Genomic DNA, 15,599 nt, shown 5'->3' on the forward strand with positions numbered 1-15,599 from the left:
TGGTGAGTTTTCAGTGTTCAATGTCAGAAAGACAGTTTTAGTATATTGTTTATTAAATCACTAGTACTTTACACACTGACAACTGAGATAACAGCTGCACTTGCGGAGATATTAGTTCAGTAAATGGAAGTTGTTTGAAAATATCTAAATGAACCTACGAAGAGAAACTCACTTTCAATGGTACTTGAATAAAGGATGATCTTCTGAAAAGCACTTACTTAATAAATACGAACATTAGATTTATTGACCTGGGAATGCGTCATTTTAACCTTGTTAGATTGTATGAAGGCTGTGTACAGTTTTGTTGCCCACCTTGACACGGTGATATCTTATTGGGGGTTATATTCATGGTCTTTACAAATTATTTCTTTGTAATGAAATGTTAATGCCATGGAAATTATCATCGTGATTATACTGTGGCTGTTAGAGTGGCTCCAAGTCAGAGACCTTAAGTTGTTATAAGTTATTATAAGAACTTTGTACTTGATACTCAAAATAACATTGCATTGAAATACTGTAGGCATACTAGGCAAAACTTAGGCATGCAATATGTACAGATACGTGGAAATGAATAAGCATGATTGTGTCAAGGCAAAAGAGATGTTTTTATTGCAGAACGTTATTGATTTAATAGTTCCTAAGAAATTCAAGCAAATCCTAAAGCATTGCTAATTCAAGGTGTTTAAATTGTTTTCAGAAAATTGCATTCATTAAGTCTGAACCACCCATGTTGACATTTAGTCCTACCTAAGTTCGAAACTCCTCTGCTTCCAATATTTACATAAATCTTCAATATAAACAAGTAGTACCTATGCAGCCTAATTCTTTGGTGAAACTTCGATCCCGTTATGCACCACAAACGGGAGTAAAAACTACTTAAACTATTTAAATAATTGAAAGTAACCTCAAAATTTTAGCACACCTCTCTAGAGACACGATGTGATCACTGCAAAAGCTATAAACCCATACAACCCATTCCAGATACCTTAGTCTTATAACTTATAACCTACTCCACTGATGGTTTCTTCCGACATTTTCATATGAACTGTTACACATAATCTAGTGGAACCATCATCCTGTTGCACTCCTTTCTTCAGTCCAGGATAAATCTATTTGTGTACCTGTCTATCAAAAAGCATAGGGATATATGCAAGAAATACCAAAAACCTGAACAAACCATACCTAACGTGTTAAGGCTGGTTCACAATAAACCGGGAACGGAAACGACAACGAGAACGAGAACGGAAATAATTTCACAATAGTTAATTGTGAATGTTCACATTTAAATAGATTTATTTTAACAATATTTCCGTTCTCGTTCTCGTTGTCCCCAGTTTATTGCGAACCAGCCTTTACTGATCCTAAGCCTTATGAAAACTCATTTTCTACAAATCTATCAAAAAGTGTGTATTCAAGACATACCAAAAGCCTGAACAAACCGAACCTAACATGTCACTGATCCCCGATCTTACGAAAACTCGCCTAAAATGATTTTTCCATTATATATATATATATATATATATATAGAGAGAGAGAGAGAGAGAGAGAGGGAGGGAGACGGAGGGAGGGGGAGAGAGACTGAGTGTGTGTGTGAGAGAGAGAGAGAGAGAGTGCTTGCGTGTTTTTTTTTTTTTACCTACTCACTTCGCTTACGTGATTCGGGTTCCGCATATTGCGGCTAGATGTCAGGATTGTGACCCATTTTCAAGCTGTACACTTCGGTGGCTACGCTATGCATGATGTGTAGGGTAGAGAGTTATGTTGTGTACTAGGGTGAGTGTATATATGTAATAGGTGAAGGTGGTGGTGGTGGTGGTGATGATGATGATGATGATGATGATGATGATGAGGATGGGAGAAATGGAAACCCAGTGTCAGCACTATTCTATCGAATAGCACCAAGGGGGCTGCCAGGCTTAATGTCTCCGTCTGACAGACAAATCACTGTCAACAGTAACATATATTATGCCTTCTCTTCATATGCACTGCGGAGAGATTTGGGATTTAACCCAGGCATATTGGTGCACAATTTAATGATTAGAAGCCACCTCTCCTAGTCCTGAGGTAGAAATTTTACACAAAAATTTCTGAGCCTGCCTGAGCTAGACTGGAGGCAGATGTGTTACCACAGAGCTAATGGTGGTCACTTCAGTTAGGCAAAAAGGAATGTATTGAATAAAATGCACATATTTTTAATAATTTACTTTGACGCGTATATTACTGTAACTTACCACTTGTCATGTGACTTAGTTCATGGAGGTTGCTGCTTTTTAGCCTCCCAAAACAACATGAGCCATTCGTGCTTAAGCAATTTTGCCTAGTTACATTGTTAACTGAGTCGCTGTTAGTGGTGGTAAATTAAATATTACTTGTGCACAAACAAAATATTATACCATGAAGAAGATGAAACGTACTGGTATGAACTAAGTTGCGTGAAAAGCATTATAGTGAAAGAGAATGATTTATTGCTCTATACTTATGACTGGAACTTTTGCTGCACAAAGTCTTTGAAATGGACACTCAAGTCACAGTTTAAACAATAAAAAATTCAAATCGCTGCCTAACAGTGGCCTAAGATATATGATCATTAGCTCGATATGGAGTGATAAAGTGTTGCTGAGTTCCGATCCTTTAATTTTATTAATGCCAGACTATTATTCAGAACCTCAACGATACTCAATGCAGAATTAAACATATCAAAGGCATCTAAATGAAGACAAATCAGTGGCGGATTGGGTTAAACAAGTGTTGAAGGACTTCCACCGATTTTGGAATAGACACCAACCCACTTAGGTTAATTTCAATTAAGACACATGCCAAATGAATTATCTTTGCACCAAAAACGGATGCTCCCTGGACCAGATTATCGCATTTTATAATTATTTGAATGCAACAGAAGTCAGAAGTCTTGCTAAAATCGGCGGAAGTCCCTCAACGCTCGTTTCACCGTGGATAATTTAGAATAGGTATAGATTGTACTTCGATTGCTGTTAATGAATAATTCACAATGTTTCCAAGATTGGCCCTGTGTTTGTATTCAGGAGGACAACAGCTCAAATGAGTTGAATATCCTTATCATCCCAACTTTTGTTCACCTGGAGGTTAATCACAGTCAATCTTTGAAATGTTAACTTCCGTTTTGATTAAAAGCAATGGGAAAAGTCCACTCTACACTTCTACTGTACATAAGATGTTTGTTGTAGGAAGCCTCGTTATTCATCTATAATGACAAAGAGACGGAAGTTGGTTCCAGCACCTGTAAACCGCATCAAAACAGACATCAAGGATGAGAAGGTGCCTATGGGTATGTAGACGAAACTAATTTACTTTTGGGAATTAGCCTATATGTTATGTAATACTGTACAGTATTTATTTTATAATAGTCCTAGTTACACTTCACTGTTCTTCACCGTAACTAAGGCAGGAAATTAACATATGTCATTTTTGTTCTAAAGTAACCAGCGCAATAGCCTTCGGGAGTGTACGTGTCACTAATTACATCGAGGAAAAATACTCCATTTGTATTATTTTGATCCATGGTAAAATATTAATTTTTACTTTTTACTCCATTCGGATTAATATCTACCAGCATCCACAGAGCACCCTCTGTAGAAATCAGAACTCTATCATGGATAAAGAATATTTGCTACAATGCCCAGCAATGCTGATTTACCATCGCAGCTCACCAAATAGGCTACTATTGGGATGCCCGCAGGAGAATGAAAGAAATCCAATATCCTTGGCGTTGGTCAACAACAACAACTTTTTACTCCATTAGTGAAACCACCATTGTTTCATTGTAGGATCTTGATTGGTGATTTTCCGAAAGTAGGTCCCTCCCGAGGTCCAAATGCGGGACTAACAAATGTTCTCTTTCATAATGTAAAATTATGCCGTCTCAGCTACTTATATATTCCAGACAAAATTCAAAGAACAACTTAACAATAATAGTTAAGATAAATCCTAGAACGCTCTTTTAAAGACTCTAGCATCATCCCAGATTTATAAAAAAATAAATGACTTACAGTCTTTTGACTGACAACTGGCCTTGACTGTCTAGCTGCTCATGTACATAGGATAAACATATATTCATCACCCCGGTGTACTCTTTGTAAGGATCCAAAGTCTGTACCAGTAATGAATAAAAACCATCCAGTGAGGTGCACAGCAATTAAGAAGATAGAAGCTGACATATCAACTCAACTTACAACATTCAGTAAAATCCCTCGTATCCGGCACCCAAATAACCGGCAATACCAAAACAATGGTACTTTTGGCTAGGCCAAAAGAAAAAAAAGTCATTCATGCGAAAGAGAAGAGTTTCATGAAGATGTGAGTGGTTTTTGTAGATCGTACATGCCCCATATTGTGTTTACTCCTTACACTGTTCACGCATGAAAACAAAGACAAAAAAAAAACCTTTATGTCCCTTGAGTAGAGGGTAGCATCGGTAAGCTGTCACTTGGACCTTGCACACAATGCGCAGAGACGATATCTTTCAATTTAACACTTGAACTCGCCCGTTTCGAAGGGGTGTTGGATGAGTCTATAAATACGAAAGTGTGAAATTTTCTGTTCCTACGGCGCATAAAAAAGGAAAAGCTTGATATCTTCGAAGTGGTGGGTACGAAGCAAAAGTCTGTGTTTAAAATGTAAGAGTCGATTCGTTTTATAAATTATGGGGATAAAATCAGGGTGGTAAACTTTACCCATAAGATGGTTTTAACATTTTCACTTGTCGCGATAAAATTTGTTTTGATAAAAAAAAATGTTCAAAATGGAAAAACGTGTATGAATTTTTAGGCTTTTACGGTGAATGTAATGAGAAATAGACTTTTTGGTATTCTGATACATTCTGGAATAACATTTCCAATGTTTTAGAACTATGTACAAGTTTATACTATCAGTTCCATCATCAGGAGCAAATAGTTTTTGTATGTAAGACCCGAGGGGTCGTCTTATTCTGTTAGGCTCCAGCAATTAGTTATTCAAAAGTAATCTCACCAGAGGTTTTGATTTATGTAGAGAAAATCAAAGCTCGAGTGGGATTTAATTGAGTATTACATGATTAGAAGAAAATATATAAAGATTAGAAGAAATAAAATACTCTAATACAATAAAATATTAATTGACTTACTGAAATTCTATTTCACTAATGTTAGCTTCACCAAAACATTTGAACGGAGCTGCCATTTTCAGTTGACTGTCTATGCTGTAAACAAATGACATCGCAAAGCATGTTTTATAGTACCATAAAGAATTTGCAGTTTGAAATGTTGGCAAACAAGAAACAAATGGTAGGGATGTGATAAAAACAGAAGAACGTATATAAAGATTAGAAGAAATAAAGTACTCTAATACAATAAAATAGATATTAATTGACTTATTAAAATTCTATTTCACTAATATTACCTTCACCAAAATGTTTGAACTGAGCCACCATCTTCAGTCGACTATCTATGTGAGAGACAAATTACGATCGCAAAGCATGTTTTATAGTACTGTAAAGAATTTGCAATTTGAAATGTTGGCAAACAAAGAAACAAATGTTAAGGTAGTGATAAAAACAAACAAAAATGCTAGGGAAGCGATAAAATTAAACAAATGCTAGTGAAGCGATAAAATTGTGCGATAAGCAGCCATGATTGGTTGAAAGACGTCCTTCTGTACCGTTTTATTTGTCAAAAGTAGTATGACGTAGTAAAAGTGTAATTATCTTATATAAACAATGAAGAATTATTGTCTGGAGTAGCCTGACATAATGAGGCAACAGAGTGAAATCTGGATCTAGGATTCAGTGGTTCAAAACTTTGGCACCTAATACTTCACTTCCCCTCGATCATTTTTAACCAGCTGGGGGTCAAGATTAATAACTGTATTGTATTGTGCTAAACATCTGCAGTCAGTCGAGATATAATTAATTCTTTGAACTCAAGAGATTTTATATTTCATTTGACATGGGACCATGTGTGATGAGATTTTGTCTACTTATAACTTAGACATTTTGGTATGGATTTCTTGATGTCTTCCCTCCTTGTAAATGTATATGAAATAATATTAACAACTTAACTGTTTCTGTAACCACAATGTGTCTTGTTCACAGTACGAATTCATTGCATCAGTTAATAGTAAACTATGTCTGATCTATAATATTTGTCTCAAGATATACTTGTAGAAATAATATCATGATTAATATAAACTAGATGCATGAGGAAAATTGGATTGTTTGGAAATGAGAAATCCGTATTTCATCACATCTTCCAGAGTAATTTAGATTAATGTCATGTTCCAGTGGAGCATTATAAAACAAACTTTTTTTTTTTTACTCAATGGTGGGTACTTGACTTTGCGTCATTCACCCAGTTATAAAATAATCGAATAATTTTGATAAACAAGGCAGCTATTAATGTAATAATGACATTCCTGATATCGTGTCATCATAAGGAAGATTCTGATTGGCTTGAAAATTGAAATTAGTATGACTGTGTTAGAGGCGAGTTATCTGTGGAACTCATGACTGCCTTGTAGTCCCATTGAGTGCATTGTGTATCTTTAATCTTTAACCCATTCTGAGAGGAGATTCGTCAAAAAATTCTGCAGGCAGGAATATATTGTCTGCCACATGGAACTGAGGACATTTGTCTTAGCTGTCCCCAGTCACTGGCGTGGTCCTAGGTTAGTGAACAGGATTTGTATACCGAGGTTGGCAACAGACATAATAATTATTTTGCACACTTTTAAATGTCTGGATGTTAATAATAAATCATTCATGTTAATGCAGATGGCTGTGCTGTTATTAAATGCAGCATTGTGTGAAGATCGTTTGGCAAAATGATGTATCATACAGAACATTTGCAAGGATGAATTAATTGTTGAAAGTGGGGCATTATAAGTACAGGCGTGACCAAACTACTGGAGTATAGATTACCTACTTACTTACTGGCTTTTAAGGAACCTGGAGGTTCATTGCCGCCCTTACATAAGCCCGCCATTGGTCCCTATCCTGAGCAAGATTAATCCAGTCTCTATCATCATATCCCACTTCCCTCAAATCTATTTTAATATTATCTTCCCATCTACGTCTCGGCCTCCCCAAAAGTCTTTTTCCCTCTGGCCTCCCAACTAACACTCTATACGCATTTCTGGATTCGCCCATACGTGCTACATGCCCTGCCCATCTCAAATGTCTGGATTTAATGTTCCTAATTATGTCAGGTGAAGAATACAATGCGTGCAGTTCTGTGTTGTGTAACTTTCTCCATTCTCCTGTAACTTCATCACTCTTAGCCCAAATATTTTCCTAAGCACCTTATTCTCAAATATCCTTAACCTATGTTCCCCTCTCAAAGTGAGAGTCCAAGTTTCACAACTATAAAGAACAACCGGTAATATAACTGTTTTATAAATTCTAACTTCCAAATTTTTCGACAGCAGACTGGATGATAAAAGTTTCTCAACCGAATAATAACAGGCATTTCCCATATTTATTCTGTGTTTAATTTCCTCTCGAGTATCATTTATATTTGTTACTGTTGCTCCCAGATATTTGAACTTCTCCACCTCTTCAAAAGATAAATTTCCAATTTGTATATTTCCATTTCGTACAATATTCTCGTCACGAGACATAATCATGTACTTTGTCTTTTCGGGATTTACTTCCAAACCTATCTCTTTACTTGCTTCAAGTAAAATTTCCGTGTTTTCCCTAATCGTTTGTGGATTTTCTCCTAACATATTCACGTCATCCGCATAGACAAGCAGCTGATGTAACCCGTTCAATTCCAAACCCTCTGTGTTATCCTGAACTTTCCTAATGGCATACTCTAGAGCAAAGTTAAAAAGTAAAGGTGATAGTGCATCTCCTTGCTTTAGCCCGCAGTGAATTGGAAACGCACCTGACAGAAACTGACCTATACGGACTCTACTATATGTTTCACTGAGACACATTTTAATTAATCGAACTAGTTTCTTGGGAATACCAAATTCAATAAGAATTAGATTATGGTTTTTTTTATTGTATTTGCATTGATCGTAGGTAGGGTGACCAGACGTCCTATTTTGTCCGGACATGTCCTCCTTTTAGGCCTTTGTCCGAGTCCGGGCGGATTTTAAAAAAAATCAAGAAATCTCCTCCTTTTCGTAACTTGTATGCCTGATATTTTGAAATTATCTGACTTGACGTCTTTTTCAAGTAATTTGCCTGTAGGTAGCAGCAGCATCGATGGAATATACTCTTTGCCAACGGCCATAACTATCTTTGCTCCTCCTTGTTATGATCGTTGCTCACAGGTAGCTATACTTGTTTTTTTTGAAAGATGGGACATGACAGGAGCGTTGTGATCGGAAAAACAACTGAATGTCACATAGCATGGTAGGCCTGTTGCTATGGTAACAACGGTTGAGTTGCCAAACTTAGTTTCCATATGGCGAGTGCTTAATAGCTCTCTTGGCTACATTTATTGTTCACACAATGTTAGCATTGGCACGTTTCGTCTTTGATTCTCTGTCGATTTTTGTATTGTTTTCTTACCTTCGCGTCAATTGTCAATTAATGTTTTAACGTCAGCCATTTTAACGACAATTGCTAGCTACCATCAGCTGGCAGCATGTTCGTCCATATTGGCAACATGGCACTGTAGTTCCAAGTTCGGCCACTTAACTGGCATGTCCCATCTTTCAAAAAAACAAGTATAGTAAATCGATGGTTCAGTATAATTTGAAGGAATTTTCTTGTATGTCATTTTACAAATAGCTACCTTCTGACCAAACCCAAGTTACTGCAACAAATTGGATCTTCAGAAAAGTATCTGTAACAGGATTAAATATAGAGAGTATGGGAAATATAACGATAACCCTCTTTTCATGTCTTCTTTTGTTTACATTAAATTTATATACCTGAAACACATTACAAGGTAATATTAAATTCACATAGTGCTGCCTTTTTATGTATTTTGATAATAAGCTTAAAATTATAGTTCCTTTGGCTTTCATATGTAGCTAATTGTAAAATGATTTTATATTCTTGGGTTTTATCATAAGTATGCTCTAATAAAATAGATATTGATATAATTTTAAGTATAATATAGGCCTAAGCCTAAATTTAAATAGATATTTTCTTTTCTCTTTAATAATAATTATATAGTTCCTTTGACTTTCATATGTAGCTAACTGTAAAATCATTATTATTAAGTTTTATCTTAATTATTTTGTAACACAATAGATATTAACATACTTTTAAGTATGATATAAGCCTAAATCTGTACTGTGTAATAAAATAGAAATTGACGTAATTTAAAGTATAATATAGGCCTAAACCTAAATCTAAGTGCATATCATTTTCTGTCCTCCTTTTTGAAGCTTTGTGTCCTTTTTTTTATCGATGTGAATCTGGTGACCCTTATCGTCATAGGCCTATATGAACATAACCTATATAGCAAAGGCTGCATCACTAGAAGGTGTTATGTTTAGGCTTGCCAACTTTCGTAAGTAAAAATTAGGGACAAAAATATTACTAACAATTTTATTGCACTAATTATTTCCACATAGCAATCCACATATTCAACAGTAGTACAGTACTTTTATAAATATTCCTGAAAATTTGCCCCTTTTAAGTGTAAAACAACACGAGCCATTCGCGCTTAAGCAACGTTGCCTGGTTGTAATGTTAAGACTCAGTCGCTGTTAGTTATGGTAAGTTAAATATTACATGCGCCCAGACATAATATTTCAGCCACAAAGAAGGTGAGGCGTATGAACTAAGTCGCGTGGAAAGTATTAGTAGCTAGTCAAAAAACATGACAACGCTGCTTTGAAAAATGATTTTTGTGATGGATTAATATATTACAAAGGAAAAGATCTTGTTCATAGCAGGAAATTCGTTACGACAGGTAAACGATATTTTTGCTGGATCCTTCCCTTCATTTTTGTAAAAGTAGTTGACCGTCCATGTAACATAGATGTGTCTGGATCTACTCTTCGTACCTTTATAATTGAGGACCGTTTTTGCAAAACTTGCTAACTGAAAAAAAAACTAAATTTTACAGGAGAGACAAAAAACTGAATGAAGATAAATAGGTTATAGGTGCAACCATCACACTTTGACACATTATAATGAAGAGAAATAATTCAATTTTACTAAGATAACTTCAACATTGTGTAGAGGCCTGCTTTATGTTAACGAATCCACCAAAATCTCCATTTTGCAAATTTTGCAGTTAGCAGGTTTTGCAAAAACAGTCCTCAATTAGGCATGTGTTTCGTTAAAATGTCGCATTTCTCGTTGGCGACCTCTACACAGCATGTGCTACTTTATCGTCGGGTTTTTGGTAAAAGTGACCAAGTCCAAAATGCAAAATTGTTGGGAAAAGGCATTTAAATGTTTAATGATCCATCCAAAGATAACTGTACTTCTTTAGATGTTAGTTACAAGTTATTTTGAAGGTAAATGTGCTATATTATTAGTTTTTAATATATAATTATGTCTTAAATTTTCATAATGGTTGGATGCCTTGGAATGTGACTTGGTCATTTTTACCAAGAAACCGACATTATGTCATAGATTTTTGTGCGTATTTGCTTGGTTTCCGCACAAAACCAATCCGCGGTAAGTCTAAAATTCCACATTCAGTATTCCCAACCTAACACACATAACAATTTCCCTCTTCTTACCGCTTAAGTGACATACTGATTTTACTGCTTTAGGCTTTTAACATATTATTTTTAGAGACGTTCAATATAGTAATAATTGTAAATTGGAAACTTACCACTGCAATTTCACCTAAATTGCACTGTTAATTATTGTTTTTAAATATTTGCAAAAATTAAGTAAACTCTAAATCATTACATAACCTTACCGTTTGTTTTAAGTTCGCATTTATAGACTGGGGGAAAAAAAGACAGACGTATATCACGGCCTGCTGGAGTATAGTGAACACAGAAAACATTTTAAAGCAACAGTGTTGAAGATAGATATTTTTGTTTTGCAACTTTGCCGTCATTGAACAGAAACCAAGATGGAGATTTCATTTCAACTAATTAGAAATTCCTCTTTCAGATATGTAATAAACGATCTTCGCACAAAATAATGTACGATACACGAGCGGTATGTTTTCTTTCAATTCTCGGAAATTGAAAAAGCTCAACTACGTTTCGCTTTTTCAAACTTTTCCTTGAACATGAAAACTTCAACATACCGCTCTTGTAACGCATATTACTATTTCCGTACTTGGTGTGATATAGAAATTAACACACAATTTGAGTGACATTGTTCATGTAGGGGGTCAACAACCAGTGTGTAAGATCAGCTTTGTTTTGGTTCTCACAAACATGAGGGCTTAAAACCCCCAGAAGTGGCTTGTTCCAATTTTGGTGTGGAGGATTGCCAAGAAAAAGAGTCTTTGGCCTTTGTATCAGGCTTTGGAGCACTGATCGTTATGCAAGTCACGTTTTCCTAGGTGCATCGCTGAATGCTGTTCGTGCTCTAGGTCTGGCTGCTAGCCACACATAAAATAAATATAGATAGTATTTATTTTTACGGATTAAAATTAGTTACTTGGCAACTGCCATCTTTTGTTTTTGTTGTTATAGCAAAACAAACGAATTCACTCTGTTGAAGTGTATTTCCGTAGATGTGTAAAGAGGACTAACATTGTATCACAACGTATATATAGTCATGAAGCTCAATACGTAGGGAATATGCATCCATAGATAGTTGCTAACCACTAAGATCGCTACTATCGCCTCATCACAGACAATGCGAAATAGTACCGGCACAGTCTATTGTTCTAGTACCCTCACAACTCAAGCTTCGTGACTGTATATAATAGACCGTGATTGTATGATCAAAATAGGAAAGGAAATAGGTCGATTTCTTCAACCACGACGAAGAAAAGTTGACCAAAACAAAATAGGTATTTAATGGTTGTAAAAGAGCTTATTTTAATTTCATCTGCGTTTTTACTCTGAAATTCGTTAAATCGAAATGTTACTTAGTTGTCCATTTTTAATACACTGGAAGATGTTAATGTTATGTTTTGTTTAACGACGCTCGCAACTGCAGAGGTTATATCAACGTCGCCGGATGTGCCGGAATTTTGTCCTGCAGGAGTTCTTTTACATGCCAGTAAATCTACTGACATGAGCCTGTCGCATTTAAGCACACTTAAATGCCATCGACCTGGCCCGGGATGGAACCCCTAACCTTGGGTATAGAAGGCCAGCGCTATACCAACTCGCCAACCAGGTCGACTAATACACTGGAAGAAAGTAATACAATTTTTATACATAACATTGATGCAAAGAGGAAGTATCCGTCACGTCTGGAATATACAGGGTGTTTATTAACAATAATAGCCTAATAATGCCTGCTAATCCGGAGTTGCTCTCGGGCGTGGGTTTGACTCTCGCTTGGGCTGATTACCTGGTTGCGTTTTTTCCGAGGTTTTCTCCAACCGTACGGGGAATGTCGGGTAATCTATGACGAATCCCCGACCTCATCTCACCAAATACTATCTCGCTATCGCCAATTTCATCGACGCTTAAACAGCCCAGTAGTTGATAGAGTTTCGTTAAATAACCAAGTAAAAATAAAGATAATAATAATACGTAGTGGAAGACTATTATTGAAATTGATTTAAGTTGCTACTTATTCTGTATACATTAGAAATGTAAAGATAATTACTTAAACTTATCATTTATGAAATAAAATTATATATATATATATATATATATATATATATATATATATATATATATATATATAGTCTCTATTTGATATCTGCCCCCTTTGCGGCATGGGAGAAGACACGTTCCATATATTATTAGAATGTCAAGTAACAGACAATACAAGGAAAAAGTGGATAAATAATAATTTTTTGAATATGGATAGATATGTAGCATGTATAAAATATGTAATATAACTAATATAAGAGAGTTAAATAAATTGGGCAAATTTTTTAATGATAGTGAAGATGAAATGGGAAGAGAAAGTTAAAAGTAATGGTGTATTAAATTGATCTTGTAGTGTGTATATGATATACATATAGGCCTATATGATAGGTGAATAAATATATCATATATCGTATCACCGTCTCTATTTAAGGTATGAAAAAAAAATAAATTCAGCAAACTAGCCTGAAAACAAAGCTCAAATTATTAATATTGATAATGAGTTTCATATTTAAGCGTGAATGTAGTTTACTATTCCTCTTGAATAAGGTAATTGTGTATTTTAATTTTGAAAGACGAAAAACGTGGTGTTACGTATAATATTTTGACCTTGAGATATGTTGCATGCACATAAATTTGTGAAATTATGCCGGAAGGGACTATTGTATTTGGCAGTAATTGTAGTTACTGGACGATATTCAGCGTGGTTCAGATAAAATAATTATGTCTTTTTTACGCGACTACCATTGAACATACTGCAATAGTATAGTAAGTAAGACATTACACATTCCATCATTTTACCAAGAAGCCACTACCTTGCTCAGAATATTGATTTGAGTGTATTCTATTAGCAGTAATGATATTGCTTATTAAACTTGCTAATACTTCTCTAATTTCTCATGGTATCAGCCTTCACATGCATGGTACAGAGACTGAAGTCTTTAAACAGAGCTAGTGAAACATAAGTTACCGAAATTCATACCGAGCCACGAGGTTTCGTTGAAGTTTCCCGGCATCTTGTTTGCTGTAAACCAAATCACACAATGCGTAGGTTTTCCTTATCAGTTGTTGCACTAAGTTGATGATACAATTCTGCTGGCAGTGTATATTGTCTATTTCGTTCAGTTGTGTAAATTGTATTGAGAAATACGTATTTTTGGTTATGGTTCGGTACACACTACAGCAACGGATTTTTCTCGTTTAAACTTAGATCTATCTCTGTTTAGACGGCGTTTTTCAGAGACTGCACAACCATGGAAACAATGTAAATTGTTAAATTATTTATTAAGTGACGAGAAACAACCTCTATTGTCGATATTGAAAAGACGTACGATGCGTAACAGGGCAATCGCTTCAAATGTACAAGAATTGACATATCCTCGTACAACTGTTATTCTTATCTAGGGTTCCCTACATTCCGTAAAATACGGGAATGTCAATTTTCTCGCTAATGTGTCCCGTTGTCCCGAAAGAGGTCTTTGAGGCATGTTTTTGCCCCGTATTTAGAAATTAGTGACTGAAAAAACAAAACAGGGAATATCATCTGCTATTTCATTATAAGTATCAAGTCTTCATCACGGTTGATGACATTGGAATTCGCTACATGGCAACATTAGAGGTGACACTGATTGTATACAATGTTCTTAAAACAATTCATACTATGAAGCAAACTGCTACCATATCAAACATTGTTGAATCTTACTTTTTTGATAAGATCATAGTTGTGAAAAATGTTCTGAATTTAAAAGAAGATAGACAATTGAAGGAGATTCTTAAATCAAAACATTTAGATGAAGTCTGAGTGCATCTGTTCAGAAATGTTGATGAAAAGCTTCCGAATTTATAAAAGTGATAAGAGTTCATTATGTGTATCTAGGGTTGCCAACTTTTTTGAAGAAAATACGGGAGACGAAGGAATCGACAAAATTTCATATAGAAAATAGACAAATTATTCGGGTCAGTTACTGAAAAACAACTTTATTCTACACTTTCGCGGCTAGGCTTAAATTAAGAGTATTTTGAGACAGATTTTGTCTTGAGTAATAGTTGAAGTCGACTGCAGTTTTCATCTCTGATTTGATGTGTCGTGCTCATGTTTGGAACGTCTGTCCAATTATTGTTCATGAGATGAAACACCCATTTTTTGTATGAGCATTACTACTTGGTATGCTTAGAACGAAACTATCCAGTTTTTGCAAATTTATTACATTAACATGGTTTGATTTTAAACAGGTGAGCACTAAAATCCATTTCTGGCAAGCATTACGTTCTAAAAAGAATGCATATATTCTTAATGCATTTCTTGAGCAACAAAATTCATCATATAAATGATCATCATTCACGACAAAATCAAATGTTTAGAATAAAGATTTTTATATTATGAAAAAATGAGGGAGAAAAATTGTCGAAGAGAAGAGAAATACGGGAGGCTGGAGACTATTAAAAATTAGGGGCAAATACGGGAGATCCTGGGAAATACGAAAAGGTTGGCAACCCTATGTACATCCCTGATACAAATGCATAATGTTGAAATTTGTCTCCCGCATGGACTCACTGTGGAAACAAGTTGCATATCGTCGTCGTTCCTGCAATAAGTGACATATTTATAGATTTTCAGATTTTTGCTCTATTAAATAACTTAAAATAGTGATACAGCAAATAATAAAATATCCTATATGTAATTATATTTCTTTCGGAATATGTATGATAAGAACTTTCTTGTGTTAAATTTTAACGTACCTTATTAACATGTTTCGACCTATTTTCGGTCATCTTCGGAACTGGTCGTTGTTGGTTTTGGCGCCTCTTGTTTCCTGTGAGGGTGCTTTCGTAGTGTAGAGTCAAAGAGTGTATGTGTTTTGAAGTTGAGTTGTGTGTTGAGAATACCGTTGGGGTGTGTTTTCTGTGTCTGTATATTTCATATTGTTCTAGTG

General features: G+C 35.2%; 2 protein-coding genes across 2 annotated transcripts in view; one reads left to right on the forward strand and one right to left on the reverse strand.

Moving 5' to 3' along the window:
- Window positions 1-15,599, reverse strand: part of LOC138714741 (facilitated trehalose transporter Tret1-2 homolog) — a 92,130-nt gene that overhangs the window by 16,130 nt on the left and 60,401 nt on the right. The window lies entirely within an intron of this gene.
- The window catches only part of mip40 (Myb-interacting protein 40), a 166,336-nt gene that overhangs the window by 650 nt on the left and 150,087 nt on the right, over window positions 1-15,599 (forward strand). The window contains exon 2 of the mRNA XM_069846851.1: window positions 3,204-3,304. Coding sequence (XP_069702952.1) covers window positions 3,226-3,304 — 79 coding nt within the window. The 5' untranslated portion in view covers window positions 3,204-3,225. The remainder of the gene's footprint in view (window positions 1-3,203; window positions 3,305-15,599) is intronic.

Source organism: Periplaneta americana, chromosome 15 (assembly GCF_040183065.1).
Source record: "Periplaneta americana isolate PAMFEO1 chromosome 15, P.americana_PAMFEO1_priV1, whole genome shotgun sequence".
NCBI lineage: Eukaryota > Metazoa > Arthropoda > Insecta > Blattodea > Blattidae > Periplaneta > Periplaneta americana.